General features: G+C 43.0%; 1 protein-coding gene across 1 annotated transcript in view; it reads left to right on the top strand.

Annotated features, from left to right (window-relative positions):
- LTN1 (listerin E3 ubiquitin protein ligase 1) overlaps window positions 1-19,927 on the top strand; it is a 71,717-nt gene that overhangs the window by 34,018 nt on the left and 17,772 nt on the right. Inside the window, exons 15-24 of the mRNA XM_075851224.1 lie at window positions 650-800; window positions 1,038-1,236; window positions 1,601-1,653; window positions 4,436-4,533; window positions 6,403-6,545; window positions 8,683-8,818; window positions 11,240-11,387; window positions 13,982-14,195; window positions 16,532-16,766; window positions 19,541-19,606. Coding sequence (XP_075707339.1) covers window positions 650-800; window positions 1,038-1,236; window positions 1,601-1,653; window positions 4,436-4,533; window positions 6,403-6,545; window positions 8,683-8,818; window positions 11,240-11,387; window positions 13,982-14,195; window positions 16,532-16,766; window positions 19,541-19,606 — 1,443 coding nt within the window. The remainder of the gene's footprint in view (window positions 1-649; window positions 801-1,037; window positions 1,237-1,600; window positions 1,654-4,435; window positions 4,534-6,402; window positions 6,546-8,682; window positions 8,819-11,239; window positions 11,388-13,981; window positions 14,196-16,531; window positions 16,767-19,540; window positions 19,607-19,927) is intronic.

Below are 19,927 nucleotides of genomic sequence, written 5' to 3'. Positions count from 1 at the left end.
CCATAACTGTCCTCCACACAGTATAATGCCCCCATAACTGCCCTCCACACAGTAGAATGCCCCCATAACTGCCCCATAGCTGCCCTCCACACAGTATAATTCCCCCATAGCTGCCTCTACACAGTATAATGCCCCTATATCAGACTTCCACGCAATATAATGCCCATATTTCTGCCCTCACACAGTATAAAGTCCCCCATAGCTGCCCCCACGCTGTATAATGCCACCTCAGCTGCCCCCAATAGTGCCTGATAAAAATAATAATATACATACTCACGTCTGCTCCTCTGTTCTGAGCAGCTCGGCGCAGGCACGCACGATGATGTCACTGTTTCGCGTCCAGCGATAAATAGTGAATGGTAGAGCAGGGACATTACGGTCCCATGCTCGATCATTGGATTCAACTGTATCTGCGTCCTTAAGATGCAGATACAGTTTAAATCGGGAGAAAAGAATTGATAAAAGCAAAATCCGCAAGATGACGTCTATTTTAATTGCGCTGAATTTCGATTATTTTTTGATGAATTGTCCAGCCCTAGGTTGGAGGTGCATTCTTGTTGTAGGGGTAGGTGACCATGAAGCTGACTTATCTGCTTTTAAGTTGTAAATGTTAATTCCTAACTAATGTCTTTTTATGTTTCTCATTCAGCCTGCAGTCGCTTATAGTCGCTGTTGATAACCTACATGGCAAGATGCTGCAGTCTGGTCCATCATCTTCTCATATACTGGCTGAGCACATGTCCCGAATGATGCCAAGTGAAGAGAGGTGGCAGAAGATGCGCCAGTGTCTCTCAGGACAGGTCCGTTTTCCTTACTCATTATTAGAGTTCTGTCCATACAGAGGCGTAACCTGAAGCTCCTGCACCCCAATGCAAAATCTATAACAGGGCCCTTACCTACAATGTGACCTTTATAATACGGGTCCAGGTTCAACAGTTATCTCTGCACCCCCTAAAACGACTCCACTTCTAGGGTAGGTCTCAAATGAAGTGTTGACGTGGCTGTAATATGATTGTGACGGCTCTGCTCTGTTACAGTGGTCAAGCAAACCTCTCTTGGAAGGTCAATTAAGCATGAACTCGGAAACATCTGGGATGGATCTTAAATCGTTCCCTAAATCTTGGCTGCCCCACCACCTCTGCGCGGCCTCTCTACTGAGCAATATGGCTTTCCGAATGGCGGAGAATGACGCGGTTTCGAAAGACAAGAAAATGGAAACGAAAATAAACATTGCCGGTAAGAGCCGTGTGCTGGAATGCAGGGGGAATAACCTATTTTTATTCCAGTTCTCCGTTTTCTTGCACGTATTATTTTTCTATAGACTTTATTTTTTATTTTGTTTGGAATTCCCTCTCATTGATGCTGCAGCTGCCAAATCTTTATCCTGATTCTAGGACAGAACGACTTATGTTTAGATTAAAGCCAATTAGTGTCCATTCATTGTCCAGCTGGAACACTCTCGGAACATTGCGGATTGTTTCAGTCCCACGCATCAACTTGAAAAACTTTGCCAATCGGCTCACTCAGTCAGTGCAAACTCCAGATCTGCGGCCCTGCTGAGGTCGCCCGGTCAATCAGCATTTTTCTCATCCACTCCCAGTCCCTGAACACTTCATTTATCTTGCACCTCGGGTGATGGACGGAGAAGATACCGTGAAGTGTTCAGCCCTTCCTTGCTGACATTCCTCCTCTAGATGACGACTTATCTCATGGAGGAATGAAATATTGGGTGGAATCTGACATCAAAAACTTCTGAAGAATTCTGAATATATATAAATGGCTTACAGAGGATTCAATATGTTTTCTGTGTCAGTGAGAGGGGATCATTGGAGTGTTTCATCCAGTCATTGACCGATTCCAGTCTCCCTTTATCGTAGCCATGGCTCATAGAAGTTATGGCAAACATGATTTACGATTGCGTGTTTTTTTTTTTTTGTTATCCCTTCAGAGTACAAAAAAAAAAACTACTGGTTAATTTTTCTTAAGGTTTTTATTCAAGAAAGTTTGCACTCCATCTAGTGAGTCGCTGAAACGCTGGTTTGCGGCTTTGCTATGCGTTCATAATAAACAAGGCATGCTAAAATTCCTATAGTCCAACGTTCTGGGATTCTGATGGTCCGGCATTTGATTTCAACATAGTACTGAAAGATATCAAAGTGTAGGAAATTATTAACCCCTTTACGACCACAAACAGTGTTTGTACATAGTAAGGAGAGGGTGGTTGTATGAAGAGGGCTCACGGGCTGAGCCTGCTTCTTATGCTGCGGGTGTCAGCTGTAAATTACAGCTGACACCCTGTTCTAGCAGCTAGGATCGATCAGGGATTACTATAATCCCAGCTGTTTAACCGCTTACATGCGACCACTGCATTGAAAGAGGGGACTGCCCCCTCTCGGTAGCCCATCGCACCCCAGCGACATGATCGAGTGGTGCCGATGGTTGTTATGGCAGTCTGGGGCCTAATGGAAACCCACATTTCTGCCATCTATATGCTACTATTAAGCCCTGCCGGAGGCAGGGTGCCTGTGAAAATCACGTTATACTGCAATACATTAGTATTGCAGTATATCTTGCAAGCGATCCAATGATCACTGATTCAAGTTCCCTAGGGGACTAATAAAAGAGTAAAAAAACAGTTCCATTATGAAGGCCCCCAGGTCTGCCAGCTTTGTGCTCGTAGTAAAACCCTTTCCTCATTTTCTCCAAAAGAAATATACAAAACATAATATAAACCCAGAATTGGTATCACGGTGTCTGTAAAAGTCTATTGCAATATAATAATATTTAACCTGCGTGGCTGAACGCCGTAAAATAAAAACGCTAGAATTCATTTTATTTTTTTTTTGCCCTGTCTCCCACAAAAAATGGAATAAAAATTGATCAGACGTTCGTATGTACCTCAAGAATGGTACCAATAAAAATCTACAGCCTGTCCAGCAAAAAATTAGCCCTCATACCGCTCAATTGTTCTTGCTCTCAGAATATAGCAAATCCCCCAAAAACATTTTTTTATTTTTTTTTAACAAAATGTTTTGATTTTGTAAAACCTAAAAATAACAAGATAAATTTGCTATCTCCGTAATCCTTTTGATCGGTAGAATAAAGTTAACGTCATGTTTACTGAAGGGTTAATGCTGTAAAAACAAAACCTAAGAAACAACGGGGAATATGCTGGGGTTTTTTTTCCATTCCACCCTACAAAATATTTTTTCAACGTTTCCCAGTACATTACATTGCTGCCATTGAAAACTACAACTTGTCCTGCAGAAAAAACAAAATAATTATAGTAGTATATTTAGTATTTGGCGGCTGTCTCCCTTGAGGTTTTCTACCTTTACAAGTAGCTTTTTTTTTTTTAATAATTTTTCTATTCTTGTCCAATAATGCAGAAAATATTATAATCCATCACCTTTAAATAGATTCAAAGTTCTGCGCTGATACATTTTTCAATATATCTTTGTAGTGGCCAGGGATCCTTTTTTCTGATACGGAGCGCTAAATCCTATGCATAGATAATTTGTTTCTGCCTGCGGCCACCACTGGGGGGAGTTTACTGCAGACAGATTTATTATTGAGTTCAGTTGTAGTACAGTATGCAGTAAGCTCCCTCTAGTGGTGACTGCAGGTAACCAGTATTTTATCTTTTAAATCTGTCTTGGCAGGGGATTTGGCGCTCTGTATTAGAAAAAAATCTGATATAGAGACACATTATTAATCCGCACAGAATTTTGGATCTCAAAACAACAAAAGGTGAAGATTAATGCCGCATTACAAAATGTCGCTCACTTAGGCCTCATGCGCACGGCCGTGCCTGTGATTGCGGCCACTGCCCACAGCAGCGGACAGCCACCCACGTTTTCGGCCCGTGCTCCCATTAAAAGTAACACCGTAAAAAGCAAAAAATAGGACATGTCCTATCTTTTGCGGAGGCTTTCTACGGCCCGGCCACCTTCCCGCAAAAATTACGGGAAGGTGTCTGCGGTCAATAGAAGGGAATTGGTCCGTAATTGCGGACCACAATTACGGACAAATTCTACGGTTGTGTGCATGGGGCCTTAGAACTGTATTTGTCATCCATCCGTAAATACTGTCCGTAAATACGGATAGTCATTTATAGTCATCCGCATATACGGAAGGGTGTCGGTAAATATGGTCCGTAGTGCATCTGTAATGCGCTAAAAAACCTGGGAGGAATCTTGGGCAATCACCTGGTGTCTCATAGCAACTCTTCCAAAATTACGGACGGCTATGCATTGACCTCCGTAGCCGTCCGTAATTACGGAAACGCCCATAGACTTCTATGTATTTGTCATCTGTAAAAATACGGAAAGGTGTGGAAATGAATGGGTCCGTAATTACGGATGACAAATACGGTCGTGTGCATGGGGCCTTACCGTTCACTTTCTATATTTTCTATCTCGCTATGTTCTCTCAGTTACAGGGAACAATCTGGTCCTTGACTCTTCACAAGCTTATTCATCTGATCAATCCGGGACATGATGAACTGAAGCGGCTGACCGCGAGCACACAGAGGTCGCTTCTCTCTTCTTATTGTGGGGGGGGGCTTCTAGAAAATGTGGCCTTTGTTCCCTTTATTGTATCATTTTTACTGTCCCTGAATTCTCAACGTTAACCAGCCATCCAGAAATCTACATATATATATTGGGTTTCCTCTACTTGCCCGTCCTTTTGCCTTTTTATTGCAATAGGTCCAGAATCCTTTAGAATAACCTTATGTGCCCGTTGTCATGAAACCTCTCATGTCTATGGCCTAATGCACACGACCGGGGTTTTTTGTCCCTGTGCTACCAAAAGGGACATATTGCGGCATAGTCTAGGGGATGCGTTGCTTCTGGGGGAGAACACTTCTGTAATATGGCGCCGTTCTGAATATTATATTGCGACACAGAGTGCCTTTGCCTCCGTAGTACAGAGATTCAGGAACATTGCGTGTCTCCGTACAGCGTCCGTGCACACAACTCGTGGCCATTATACCTCAGAGAAGTGGGTAACAGTTGACTTGAAAGTAGCGATCCTCCGTGCAGCTGAATGAAGAATTAAGGTTGCCAAAATAAAATAATTCTATCCTACATATGATACGACCGGAGCCAAATTATCTGACAACCCCCGTGCCAGGAACAAGCGCTGGAATAATATTATCACTTAACAGCTAGAAACAAAGTGAATATGATATGAACAGTAAAATCTGACTTTTCTTTGGTACTGCTTCCAAGAGAGGGAACATTTTACACTATTTACTCCATGATCTCTTCCCAATTAAAGGGGTTCTCCAACCATTAGTAAAGATGGCAGTTTGCTCACGGCCACCCGCTGTGCATGGAACTATAACACAGCCCCATTCACTTGGATGACTGGTGGTGCGGCTCCCGGCACACAGGGTGGTTGTGATCGCCAATCCCTTCCTTCTCTGGATCTGTGGGGGTTGTAGAGGTCGGACCCCACTCATCATAAAGTTATAGTGATATTCTATAACAATAGATGTGAATAACCCTTTAAGGAACAACTAATGTTCTTAAAGAGGCTCTGTCACCAGATTATCAAATCCCTATCTCCTATTGCATGTGATCGGCGCTGCAATGTAGATAACAGTAACGTTTTTCTTTAAAAAAAAACGTTCATTTTTGGCCAAGTTATGAGCTATTTTATATATATATATATATATATATGCAAATTAGGTTTGAAATGGACAACTGGGCGTTTTTTTTTCGTTCTGTCCAACTGGGCGTGTATTGTGTTTTTAACTGGGCGTGTTTACGTGTATGACGCTGACCAATCAGTGACCAGTCAGCGTCATACACTCCTCTACATTGATTTCTAGCAAGGGAAACGAAATCTCGCGAGATTACGGAGGTAAACGAGATTTCGTTTCCCTTGCTGGAATCTCACAGAAAAGAGTCAGAAGTGTCAGGATTCTGAGTACACATGACGTCCAGGCTGGATGATCATGTGTATTCATTATCAGGACACTGTAGTAACGTTAATCTCCGTTTATGTGGCTGCACATCGCTGCTGTGTAAATGAATGTAGATGAGTGTATGATGCTGACTGGTCACTGATTGGTCAGCATCATACACGTAAACACGTCCAGTTAAAAACACAATACACGCCCAGTTGTCCATTTCAAACCTCATTTGCATATATATAAAATAGCTCATAACTTGGCCAAAAATTAACGTTTTAAAAAACAAAACAAAACGTTACTGTAATCTACATTGCAGCGTCGATCTGCTGCAATAGGAGATAGGGGTTGAGAATCTGGTGACAGCCTCTTTAATAATTAAAGGGTTGGTGAGTATTAATCCTGTATTCCCATGTAATCCTGATTTCTACTTTCTCCCTTGTATGTAGATATGTAAAGCAATCTTTTCTATCTCCCTCTAGTTATCTCCCTGTGACCCCAGGCAGCCTGCACACCGTCCAGTGTCTGTCGCCATTCTTACATAAAGATGAGAAGGAGTCTCTGATAATCCAGTTTGTCTCCCGGTTTATGTCCTGCGCTGCGACTGATCTGTCGTGTACAGATGGTGAGTGGACCGCAATACATAACCATACAGAGGAATAACCTGACGATACGTCGTGTTAGGGGAGATTCCAAGTCAGCGGCATGAATGTGCCATATGTCCTACCCGTGCTCTGCTTTTCAATGAGGCTAAAGATTTGGCATCCAATTTGGGCACATCTGGACAATGGCCTCGTGTATAGGGGCAGCTTTCCATTGTTTGCTGATATTTAGCAGACTGGGTCAGAGCATCTCCAAAACGGCAGGTCTTGTGGGGTGTTTCTGGTATACAGTGGTTGGTTAGTACTGACCAAAAGTGATCTAAGGAAGGAGAATCGGTAAACCGGCGGCAGCGTAATGGGCGATGGGGGGGGGGGTGTTCAAGGTGTTGACTTCCGAATTCCCCAGATCTCAATATGATCAATCATCTGTGGGATGTGCTGGAAAAATGAGTCCGATCCATGAGGGCCGCACCTCACAACTTACAGGATTTAAAGGATCGGATGCTAATGTCTTGGTACCAGATACCACCGGAACCTTCAGAGATATTGTGGAGCCCATGTCTCGACGGGTCACCGCTGTTTTGGTGGCATGAGGGCGACCTATACAATATTAGGCAGGTGGTTTAATGTTCTGGCTGAATGGTGCGGAACTACCAGCTGAGGCTACTTTTATGTCATTTAGGCTGTATTCAGATATGCAGTTTTTGGCAGTTTTTTTTGTAAAAGTAATACATTTTTGGGGACAAAACCATGATAAAAATGTCAGGTGTGAATACAGCTTTATCGAGTGTATGAGGGGCGTAATATATTCTACTGTAAATGTTGAAAGTCCCAGCAGAATGAGGCACTAGGTCATTCTATAATGTGACCTGGATACGAGGCTGTGACATGAGGCACTAGGTCATTATATAATGTGACCTGGATACGAGGCTGTGACATGAGGCACTAGGTCATTATATAATGTGACCTGGATACGAGGCTGTGACATGAGGCACTAGGTCATTATATAATGTGACCTGGATACGAGGCTGTGACATGAGGCACTAGGTCATTATATAATGTGACCTGGATACGAGGCTGTGACATGAGGCACTAGGTCATTATATAATGTGACCTGGATACGAGGCTGTGACATGAGGCACTAGGTCATTATATAATGTGACCTGGATACGAGGCTGTGACATGAGGCACTAGGTCATTATATAATGTGACCTGGATACGAGGCTGTGACATGAGGCACTAGGTCATTATATAATGTGACCTGGATACGAGGCTGTGACATGAGGCACTAGGTCATTATATAATGTGACCTGGATACGAGGCTGTGACATGAGGCACTAGGTCATTATATAATGTGACCTGGATACGAGGCTGTGACATGAGGCACTAGGTCATTATATAATGTGACCTGGATACGAGGCTGTGACATGAGGCACTAGGTCATTATATAATGTGACCTGGATACGAGGCTGTGACATGAGGCACTAGGTCATTATATAATGTGACCTGGATACGAGGCTGTGACATGAGGCACTAGGTCATTATATAATGTGACCTGGATACGAGGCTGTGACATGAGGCACTAGGTCATTATATAATGTGACCTGGATACGAGGCTGTGACATGAGGCACTAGGTCATTATATAATGTGACCTGGATACGAGGCTGTGACATGAGGCACTAGGTCATTATATAATGTGACCTGGATACGAGGCTGTGACATGAGGCACTAGGTCATTATATAATGTGACCTGGATACGAGGCTGTGACATGAGGCACTAGGTCATTATATAATGTGACCTGGATACGAGGCTGTGACATGAGGCACTAGGTCATTATATAATGTGACCTGGATACGAGGCTGTGACATGAGGCACTAGGTCATTATATAATGTGACCTGGATACGAGGCTGTGACATGAGGCACTAGGTCATTATATAATGTGACCTGGATACGAGGCTGTGACATGAGGCACTAGGTCATTATATAATGTGACCTGGATACGAGGCTGTGACATGAGGCACTAGGTCATTATATAATGTGACCTGGATACGAGGCTGTGACATGAGGCACTAGGTCATTATATAATGTGACCTGGATACGAGGCTGTGACATGAGGCGTTACTCGGGAAGTTACTTTACATCCTTATTTTCATGTAGGAGGATTTGGTTTTCTTGCCATTATTAATTCCTGCCTGGATGCCGAGTCTATTCCTTCTCCTGAAGTTCTGCCTGGAATCCTGAAAATAATTCTGGAATGGAAGAACGCTCATGAGGATGTCTTTCTGTTCAGCAGGTGTGTTTCTTATGTCATGTCCTTAGACCCCCTGACTAGCGAAAAACATTGCTCTCTTCTCTATGGAAAATGGCGACATTTACCGACTTCTCGGGACCATAAGGATTAGTCTGTCTTCTAGATTGGGGCTGTGTGTGCTGAGCATTGGCCTTGTTTAATCCAAAAATGTTGTCCCTATTAGGAACTCTTGCTTAAAATAAAGTTTTGGTCAGCGTTGTTGAGCCTAGCCTTGCAGTTCCCAGATATGTCTGTTATCAGATCCCTCCCGCAGGAGAGAAAACATTCACATGATCCTGCAGGGAAGACCTACTCCTCAGCATTGTCCTGCAGCCTTCCAGCAGACTATAAGCTGGGTCTTAGGGTATGTTCACACTCTTCGCAAAAAACGTCTGAAAATGCGGAGCTGTTTTCAAGGGAAAACGGGTTCTGATTTTCAGACGTTTTTTGTTTTTTTTAGCAACTCGCGTTTTTCACAGCGTTTTTTACGGTCGTTTTTGGAGCTGTTTTTCTGTAGGGTCAATGAAAAACTGCTCCAAAAACGTCCCAAGAACTGACCTGCACTTCTTTTTCGCGGGTGTCTTTTTACATACCGTTTTTTAAAAACAAGGCGTAAAAAAAACGCCCCTGTCGCAACAGAACGCCGTATTTCCCATTGAAATCAATGGGCAGATATTTGGAGGGGTTCTGCTTCCGATTTTTCGGGACGTTTACGGCCCGAAAATAGCCCGTGTGAACATACCCTTACAGCAACCTGTACCCTGCCTATAGCACAGGCTGTCATTTAAGGCTGGGTTCACACGAGCACATTAACATCCGTAATGGACGGATGTATTTCGGCCGGAAGTCCCGGCATCATACTTATGTACGATGCTAGGAGTCCATGCCTCGCTGCAGGACAACTGTCCCGTACTGTAATCATGTTTTCAGTACGGGACAGTAGTTCCACGGGGAGGCAGGGACTCCTAGCATCGTACATAACTATGATGCTGGGACTTCCGGCCGAAATATGTCCGTCCATTACGGACGTTAATGTGCTCGTGTGAACCCAGCCTTACAGTCTGTCTGCTGAATTGCACACTGCAGTGGCTCGCTGCTTCCCTTCCCCCATAAAGGGGTTGAATATGATACTAGGCAAAGATACTTTATACGCACTTAAATGGGGATTCCCAGCTCACAGATTTATGGCCTGTTCACAGGATATACCAGGAATGTGAGATAGATGCGGGTCCTACCTCTGGGACACACACCTGTATGAAGGGCACATCCTGTGGATATGCCATAAATGTGTGAGTTGGGAATCCCCATTTAACATTAGGTTTTTAAAGCTCACTTCTATGCGGAGTTATCCGTGCGTAAAGATACAGGCCCCGAACCTGAGGCTGCACCACTACCATCTTCTCGTGACAATATATCCTATCTATCTAATCTATCGATCTCATATCTGTCTGGCTGTCTATCTTATGTCTGTCTGGCTGTCTATCTTATGTCTGTCTGGCTGTCTATCTTATGTCTGTCTGGCTGTCTATCTTATGTCTGTCTGGCTGTCTATCTTATGTCTGTCTGGCTGTCTATCTTATGTCTGTCTGGCTGTCTATCTTATGTCTGTCTGGCTGTCTATCTTATGTCTGTCTGGCTGTCTATCTTATGTCTGTCTGGCTGTCTATCTTATGTCTGTCTGGCTGTCTATCTTATGTCTGTCTGTCGGGCTCTCTATCTTATGTCTGTCTGTCTGTCTGGCTGTCTATCTTATGTCTGTCTGGCTGTCTATCTTATGTCTGTCTGGCTGTCTATCTTATGTCTGTCTGGCTGTCTATCTTATGTCTGTCTGGCTGTCTATCTTATGTCTGTCTGTCGGGCTCTCTATCTTATGTCTGTCTGTCTGGCTGTCTATCTTATGTCTGTCTGGCTGTCTATCTTATGTCTGTCTGTCGGGCTCTCTATCTTATGTCTGTCTGTCTGGCTCTCTATCTTATGTCTGTCTGTCTGGCTGTCTATCTTATGTCTGTCTGGCTGTCTATCTTATGTCTGTCTGGCTGTCTATCTTATGTCTGTCTGTCGGGCTCTCTATCTTATGTCTGTCTGTCTGGCTGTCTATCTTATGTCTGTCTGTCGGGCTGTCTATCTTATGTCTGTCTGTCTGGCTGTCTATCTTATGTCTGTCTGGCTGTCTATCTTATGTCTGTCTGGCTGTCTATCTTATGTCTGTCTGGCTGTCTATCTTATGTCTGTCTGTCGGGCTCTCTATCTTATGTCTGTCTGTCTGGCTGTCTATCTTATATCTGTCTGGCTCTCTATCTTATGTCTGTCTTCTGGCTGTCTATCTTATGTCTGTCGGGCTCTCTATCTTATGTCTGTCTCTTACCTGTTTCATACATATCATATATTATAAATAATCATATCAAATGTTTGTGTGTTTTTCAGTAATCTGAAGGATGCCGGTCTGGACCTAATTGGGTTGAATGTGGAAATCCTCAGATTCTTCTCACTTCTCCTGAAATACTCTGCTCCTGCTTCTCTGGGGGATACAGAGTGGGATTTTATAATGTGCTCTATGTTAGCATGGTTAGAGGTAAGTTTGCCGACAACAAATGATTTGGAGACTTTATCTATGACCAAGGATTAGAATATTTTCACTTTGTGCTGAAATAATGGGAGTTCTCCTCCTATAAAGAGTAGTTCTAACAGAAGGCCTAACCTTTTACATATTATGGAATCGGTTATCATGAGATTCTCTCCCATTCTACGTCAATGCAGTGCTCCCAGGAATTTCTGACCACCCGCCATTACCCAGCAGCTGCTGATAACAGAATACAAACGACTGCAGTGTCCACACCGGCCGCGGAGCCCATATAAATATCACAAAGGGCTGCGTCACATTGGGAGCCTGCTGATAATATGTCAATAGACTAGCAACGTTTATAGTATACAGCAACCCTGCAGTTCATAATAAGGTCACTGCCTTGACTAATGTCACGGTTCTGATTATGACATTAAAATTAGCTCCAAAGATTCACTTTAAATGACTCCTGAGCTAAATGGTCTAGTGTCCGGGTACAAGTATCTTCCTGAAATCTTAGTGAACATCTAAAGATTCATTTGTTGGGAATTTAAAGTGATATTCTCATAAACCGCATCTTGGAAATTTGCAAGCAGCGGACGCAGCGTCAGTGCATTGTACGGTTTTCATGGCGACGTGATTGCCCTGTCTGACTGCGTCTTCCGTCGTCGCTTGGTGGTTGAAAGCGTGCGCTGTAGTTCTATACTCTGTGGGAGTTACAGAAACAGCCTAGTGATAGTGCTCTGCTGTTTCTTTAACACTCTTTGAGTGGCGTAGTTGCACGCATTCTCACCCACTGCTCCACCCACTGATCTTTGGGACCCCAGCAATCTAACATGACCTCTGGAACCCGCACCTATATCGAGAACAGGGGTCACTAAACCGCCGCTTCACCTGTTGCGGTAGTTTCCAGGTGGGGACTAGTGGATAGAGGGCCATGCATGCGCGCGGCTCTCTCCATTCTGTTCAATAGAGATTACGAAAACACCCGAGCAAGTCCTTAATCGTCTGTTTCTGTAACTTCCATACAACAGAATAGAGAGGGCTGCATTCTGGCCACTCTCCACTAGTCACCACCTGGAATTGGTAGCTTGCGGCCGCAGCACCAGGAGGAATAGGGGTCCAGTGACCCTGGTTATCGATTAAAAGTACTACAACTCTGGGACCAGTAAGCATCAGACAATTATGGCATATTTTGCGGATACGCCATCAATATCTATGTTGGGAATTCGCCTTTAATTATATTTGTGTCTGGGGAAAGCTGGGTTTCCTAAATGGCAAATCTGCATATGGATCAAGTTTCCTTGGCCGACCACTGCATCTACGGTCCTCAATGTTGACTGATTATTTGTGCTTCTTCAAAAGAGCTTGAATAGCACATCTTGAAACCGCAGTCTGCTTTGAAATCTTTGCCTGGGAGAGACCTTGCTTTTGCAGTATAACTACTTTGTGTCTTGTTGCTGGACCCATGACTTGAAACTGTCTCCACAACCTCACCTTTGTAGCAGAGTTTGGCTGTTCCTCACTCAGTTTTAAGCCTCCTACACAGCTGTTTCTGTTACAGTTAATGACTGTGTTTCCGCCTACATATGAAAATGATCATTATCACCTGTTTGTTATAATTGGTTGATCATACACCGGACTATAATCCAAGGGAGGTCACCCTAAAGGCAAAGGGTGGTTATCCCAAGGCAAAGGGTGGTCACCCTAAATATTGATTTGATTTAGATTTCTCTTCTGTTTATGCATTTTGTTAATTGTTAAAAAAAAAAAAAACTAACACTCCTATTTATGAAACACTTTTTCCACAACTGCCTAAAACTTTTGCACAGTACTGTATGTTTACAAGAGATTTTTTTTTTAATACATGGAGGAAATGTTCTTGAATATATTTCGGCAGTCTTAGTCTGTCACTGTAATCTTATTTGCAATTGCATGTGTCAAAGTCTTCAAACAATCTCACTTTTGTTAGCACACAAATAACCCAGTAAGATAATGTATATCCTACGAGTGAAAGTTTAAGGATTGTCTCCTGTCCAATATTTAAACCAAAGGGGATCTGCACAAGACTGATAGTGTCAGCGGCGGGCAGATGTTGAATATAAATGTCTGCAGTCCAGACCTCTTTGCGAGACTCCTAAATAGAAGTATGAAAAGTTAGTTTGCATTAGACGTGAACATTCCTAGATAGCCAAGAATTCTTGTGATTTATACCATGTTATGACAAATATCAGGAAATGATTTGTGTGATTCCTAGTGGAAATGTTTCGCTGCTTTCCTATGAACGCCTGCAGTTCATGCAAGACACCACTAGAGGGGAGTGTTGAACTACAGAAGTTTTTGTAACTTTAAAAAAAACTTACGCTATACTTTTCCTACATTATTATCCGTTCTTGCATAGACGTGCATGAAGATCTGTATTGATGATACTGAAAAATCTGATTTGATTACTCTGGAAGGCATTATGAAGATTATTTTCGATTTACTCATTGAAGTGTAATGCCTTGCAGGTTATTGCAATTATAGATAAGCTGGAACAATTTCTACATAATAAAAAAAATTTCTATGGTCTAATCATATATTCTTTTTTGTATACACATTCATAGACCGCGTGTGAGAGCTGGGCACTCTACCATGTACCACTTGTTCGGCTATTTTCTTGCGTAAGTTGCAACCTGGCTTCAGATTTATCTGCTTTCTTTCAATCTGTCACCGCGAGCGCTGCCGAGAAGCTTCCCGCAAAACTTATCACGGAGTGGAATGAATTCTTTTCTGAAGGCATCCATGGCTTACTCTTACCTATGTTGGTAAAAATAGCAGGTAACCATCACAATATTACATAAAGCTAGACACGAGAGATTAATGGTAACTAGTCCAGAGATGTAAAAAAAAAAATATTTTATTTTTTACTTCTGGACGTGGCCGATCGAAGGTCTGTAATAAAATGAACCAAGCACCTCGGTTAGTTGGACGTGATCAGGACAGTGTCCACAATGAATGATACCATTCACTGACAGCAAGCAGACATTTTAATAATTGAAGAATTGAAACACTTCTTATATTAAAAAGTTTATTAGCTTATGCGATAGGTAGAGAACTGGTCACGTCTATTTTTTATACTCATCGGACTAATATTCTACATTGCTCACAAATCATGTCACAAATCTGCAATTGGTGCTTCTGTTTGGAATACTTTAAAACTTGACAGTCTTTTTAGAAAAACAACTTGATTGTTGAAAGTGTATGGACATTGTTACGTTTGTGGGCCTGGATGCCCTCCTTCCATTCAAATCTGCCTGCTGCAGTCACTAGACGGACTTTACTACTTAGACCTTGTTCACACAGTGCAGATTTTGCATGCATTTTTTAAATGGACCCCAAACAGAAGAAATATAGAAAGGAAGGATTTATAGGTTCGCTCTCCTGGATCCAATTCCAGTTTTGGCTTAAAAAATGCATGCAAAATCTGCAGCAAATATGCACTGTGGGAACAGGGCCTTAAAGTGTAACTAACTTCTTAAAAACTTTTGACATGTCAGAAGTCTTGATCGGTGGGGGTCTGAGCACTGAGACCCCCACCAATCGCTAAAACGAAGCGGCAGTAGAGCTCGGGTTAATTCTGTGCTGCTTTGTTTCTGATTGGCTTTCTTGGAGAGCCGAGCGAGCGATGTATGGACTAATAGACTTTCTATTGAGCTCGTATGCCGCTCTGAGGAATGCCGATCAGAAACTAAGTGGCACAGCGATCACCTAAGCACTTCTGCCGCTTTGCTTTAGCGCTCGGTGGGGTTCTCCGTGCTCAAACCCCCACTGATCAAAACTTCTGACATGTTAAAAGTTTTTAAAAGTTTAGTGACCCTTTAAGGATTTATTCTGCCAGAGGCAGACATAAGGAGATCGGCGCTATAATGTAGGTGACAGCAGTGGTTTTTTATTTAGAAAAACGATCTATTTTCACCACGTTACGAGCGATTTTAGCTTTATGCTAATTAGTTTCTTAATGCCCAAGTGGGCGTGTTTTTGCTTTAGACCAAGTGGGCGTTGTACAGAGGAGTGTATGACGCTGACCAATCAGTGACCAATCAGCGTCATGTACTCCTCTCCATTCATTTAGTCAGCGCATAGTGACACCCCGTTGTTCACTATGTTCTGTCTTATTCTGACACATTAACGTTACTGAAGTGTTTAGACAGTGAATAGACATTCCTTCCAGCCAGGACGGGATGTCTATTCACAATCTCTGCACTTCGTTAACGTTTGTTTGGTACTTACAGCAGAGCAAGCGTAATCTTGCGAGATCACGCTGTAAATGACCGGTTACAACGAGATTACACTTGCTCTGCTCTAAGTACCACAGAAACGTTAACGAAGTGCAGGGACTGTGAATAGACATCCCGTCCTGGCTGGAAGGCATGTCTATTCACTGTCTAAACACTTCAGTAACGTTAATATGTCAGTATAAGACCGAACATAGTGAATAACGCAGTGTCACTATGCGCGGAGTAAATTAATGGAGAGGAGTGCATGATGCTGATTGGTCAGCGTCATACACTCCTCTGTACAAGGCCCACTTGGTCTAAAGTAAAGACACGCCCACTTGGGCATTAAGAATCTAATTAGCATAAAGGTAAAATCGCTCCTAACGTCGTAAAAATAGATTGTTTTTCTAAATAAAAAGCATTACTGTCACCTACATTATAGCACCGATCTCCTTATGTAGGAGACAGGACACTTATAATGTGGTGACAGAGCCTCTTTAAGTAAGCTCCCCCTAGTGGTGGTTGCAGTCAAACAGAATGACCTAATTTCACTCTGAAGGTATGGAAGGGAGCTCTGATCCTTTTATAGAGATATTTTATGAAATCAATCTGCAAAAAAATTCCGACTAAAGAATAAATGACGGGTGACAGGCTGTTTAATGGGCAGTGTCGCTGAATCTGACCATGCCAACCTCTGCATGGAGTTTCTATGTTCTTCCTGCACTAGTGTTTGTGTTATAAGGCGCCCACTGGCGACAGAGGCTGAGGTGAATGATGCATGAATATGTCCGTTCTATATAAGTGATACCGCTAAATAAACGCATACATGGAAATGACAATGTGGGACTCCTCATGTTCCCTATACCAGGTTGACTGTTTTATCTTTTCTGTGTGCAGGGGAGAACAAGTCTGCAGAGATTTCTGATCACACCTCTGTGCTGCAGTCATTGGGCCAAGCTTTGTGCTTCATATCAAAGGAACAGCTGCTGAACCACAAACTCCCGGCCAAGTTTGTTGCTGGACAGAAGAGCGGCCTCTCGGACGGCTTGCAGAGCTTGCTGAATAGCCTGGCCCCGCTCCTGCTGTATAAAGACAGAGCGGTGCAGATCGCGGTCTACCATATGCTGAATATGTAAGAACGCAGTGTGTCTCAGTAATGCCAGCGTCTCCCAGTGTTCCCATGCCGTCCTCCAATTCTCCATCACCCTCCTCCTCCTTATCTTACATTTTTATGTTGTGACTTTACTGCAGACAATCCCATGACATGAGGATTTTGCAAACAAAGATGCATTGCCCGGAGCAGACCAGCGCAGAGCTTTGATTTGGGAGGTTTTAGTCCTTCTTTAGTTACAGACAGACACAAAAATGTGACTTGTGTAGAGTTTTGTGTAATTCCGCCAGTCTTCATACTCGCTGCAACTATTCTCCAGATGATAAGGAGTCGCTGGTATGCTGAAATCTACACTTCTTGTCATAGTTCATAAAGGTCCTGTGTAAATAAAGCATCCTGTATGATTAAGAAGTACACTTTATAACATCACTGATAGCTGTCAATGAATGTTTAACCCCTTGGCGACAGTGTCACCGTATATGTACGTGACACCCGCCATGGAGAAGTATGGAGCGGGAAAACTGGATGAGCGCTCTCCATACTGAGCGGGTGTCTGCTTTATATTACAGCCGACCCCGCACTGCTTTGTGGTGCAGCCGACCCCGCACTGCTTTGTGGTGCAGCCGACCCCGCACTGCTTTGTGGTGCAGCCGACCCCGCACTGCTTTGTGGTGCAGCCGACCCCGCACTGCTTTGTGGTGCAGCCGACCCCGCACTGCTTTGTGGTGCAGCCGACCCCGCACTGCTTTGTGTTTCAGAAGCTGTAGAAAAGGGACCGTATTTCTTGCATTTCATGTCTGTGTGCGTTCCGTGTGGCGTGCGTTTTTTACGTTCATCATGATTGTCCTTGGAAAGCACTTCCCTTTTTATTTTTTTTATTATCATTTCTTTAGCAACTGATGAGTGAAACACGGACAGCACACGGACGTCATCCATATTTTTCACTCACCCATGGACTTCTCTGGGCGACAAGTTCCGCAGGAACGGACCAATATAGGACATGCAGTGAGTTTCATGCAACGGACACACTGCGTGAACAATCAAGCATGTCTGAACAGCCCCTTTGATTTTCATGGGTCCGTGTGCTGTCCGTTATTTCAACGCAAAGGACGCGGAACACGCTCGTGTGAATGAGCCCGAATCCCTGCTCACATCCGTCAGTAGTGAAGTGTCTGAAAGCACCAAGCCACGGGTCTTCTTTTCCCAGTGATTTGCCTTTTTTATCCGATCCTTCATATACAAGACATAAGACTGATGTTCAGAAATCTACATCTATGCAATTGCAATCTTTACGCACATTTTTGCGTCCCTGCAGGACTAGGTGGTTTTATTGTTCAGGAGTCTGGGAAAGCTGGGTGACAAGCTTGTAATGGTGGCCATATTGGTTGCCACACAACTTTTTCAGAAACTGATATAGCCCAAAATAGCATTATTTTATTTTTTTAACAACTCAAGGAGTAGGTGATGCTTAGCTACTTTATTTGGTGAAGCTACTTTTACCTGGAAGCTTTTTTTGGTAGTTTTTAATGGGGTTGTCCGGTTAAAAAAACACAATTTCATACACCGTATTAGGGAATTTTTAGTTAATAGAGGGGGGGGGGTCCCCTGTTCAGGATCCCTATTTCTTGGCCAGAGTAGAGAACGGTTACAAAGAGCGTCTCTCACTCTTGAGGACCTGTCCTGTCCTGAATTACACAGACAACCCATTGATATAAATGTACACTGTGTAATGCTTAATTTCCCCTGTGGTGGCGCTGCAGGGAAATGGATTTGTTACTGCCAGGTTTCCCCACAGATTACAGCTGATCGCTGGGGGTCCCAGCAGAGCGACATTTTGTGATCAGCTTATAGTTAAGGGACCCTTCTAACAAGTAGCGATTTTTCACAGCGGAGAACCCCTTATAGATAACAACATATATAACTTGTAAACACCGTGTGATTTACGTAACGGTATTCCCGGACGCAGATCAAATACTCACTAAGCCAGGGAACACAACAATTGTTAAAAGGAATATAGAAATGGTCAACAGCTGCAGGAAACGGGGAACAGATGTGACTCGGAGTCCCAGCGGGGAAATCTCTAGATCAAAGTCGTACATTTACCTTCCCTTATTTTTGGTTTGTCTGGAAACACTTAATATTTATTACAGTAATGACTGTGCCGTAGTCTAGAGATGATGATGGTCACTCTTGTTTCAAAGAAGATCCTCTAACTCGACATCAAAAAGTTGGGCTTGTATTTTACTAAATTCACCAAGAAAAATTATTGTCTAATGATATTTATAACCGGTAAATGGAAGTAACGTGACTGAGATTAGTTAGTCCGTATTTTTATCATCTTTGTCATGTATCTTCATTACCATTGTGCTGTTTTGACTTATATATGTATTTTTTTTTACTCTGTTATGTTGTCATTTTGCTTCTTGGAACTCCTCAGCAAGCAGGCTAGTTACTGTTCACAGATCTTTTTATGGACTTATGTCCATTAATACGCCCTATACATTAACATCAAAATAGATTCACATATTTTCATTTGGTACTGTATGATACAATATCCTTTCAAAGCTAAATACCGGTAACACTTAAAATAATTAGAGATCTGTAATCAGCATCTTGCTGACTGTTTCAGAGTAAGAGGAAATTGTAGTGAAGATATATAACAAAGATGCTGGAGTTTTGTTGACTATATAGAGACCATTTTAATCAAAGGTCGACCTTAATTTTAAATGTATTATTATGCTATACAAGAAAAGACTTGCAGCCAATCAATTAGTGACCCGGTTTTGTGCCCACAGAATTATGGTTGATCTGCCAGCATTTGATGAAGACCATGGATCTGATGATGAAGAGGAACCTGCTTTGTAAGTCTGCTGTTACTATGGTTTAATATACAGTGCCGACCAAAAGTTCCGGAACACCCTCATAACTTTTGAACGGCTCGAGGTAGAGGGTTGAAATTTGGTGGGATTTAATGGGGTCATAACATCTACCAGTTAGGCCTCATGCACACGAACGTATTTTTTTCCTCCCGTAAATACGGGTCCTTGGTCACACGTATTCGACCCGTATTGCACCAGTATTTACGGACCCGTGCCCGTAAATACGGGTCCGGTGTCACCCGTATTCCACCCGCATTTACGGGCAAGTTTTCGCTGCAAAAGTGCACTGCACTAATCGGCAGC

This window comes from Rhinoderma darwinii, chromosome 2 (assembly GCF_050947455.1).
Source record: "Rhinoderma darwinii isolate aRhiDar2 chromosome 2, aRhiDar2.hap1, whole genome shotgun sequence".
NCBI classification, from domain to species: domain Eukaryota; kingdom Metazoa; phylum Chordata; class Amphibia; order Anura; family Rhinodermatidae; genus Rhinoderma; species Rhinoderma darwinii.
This window is presented reverse-complemented; position numbering and strand designations above follow the sequence as displayed.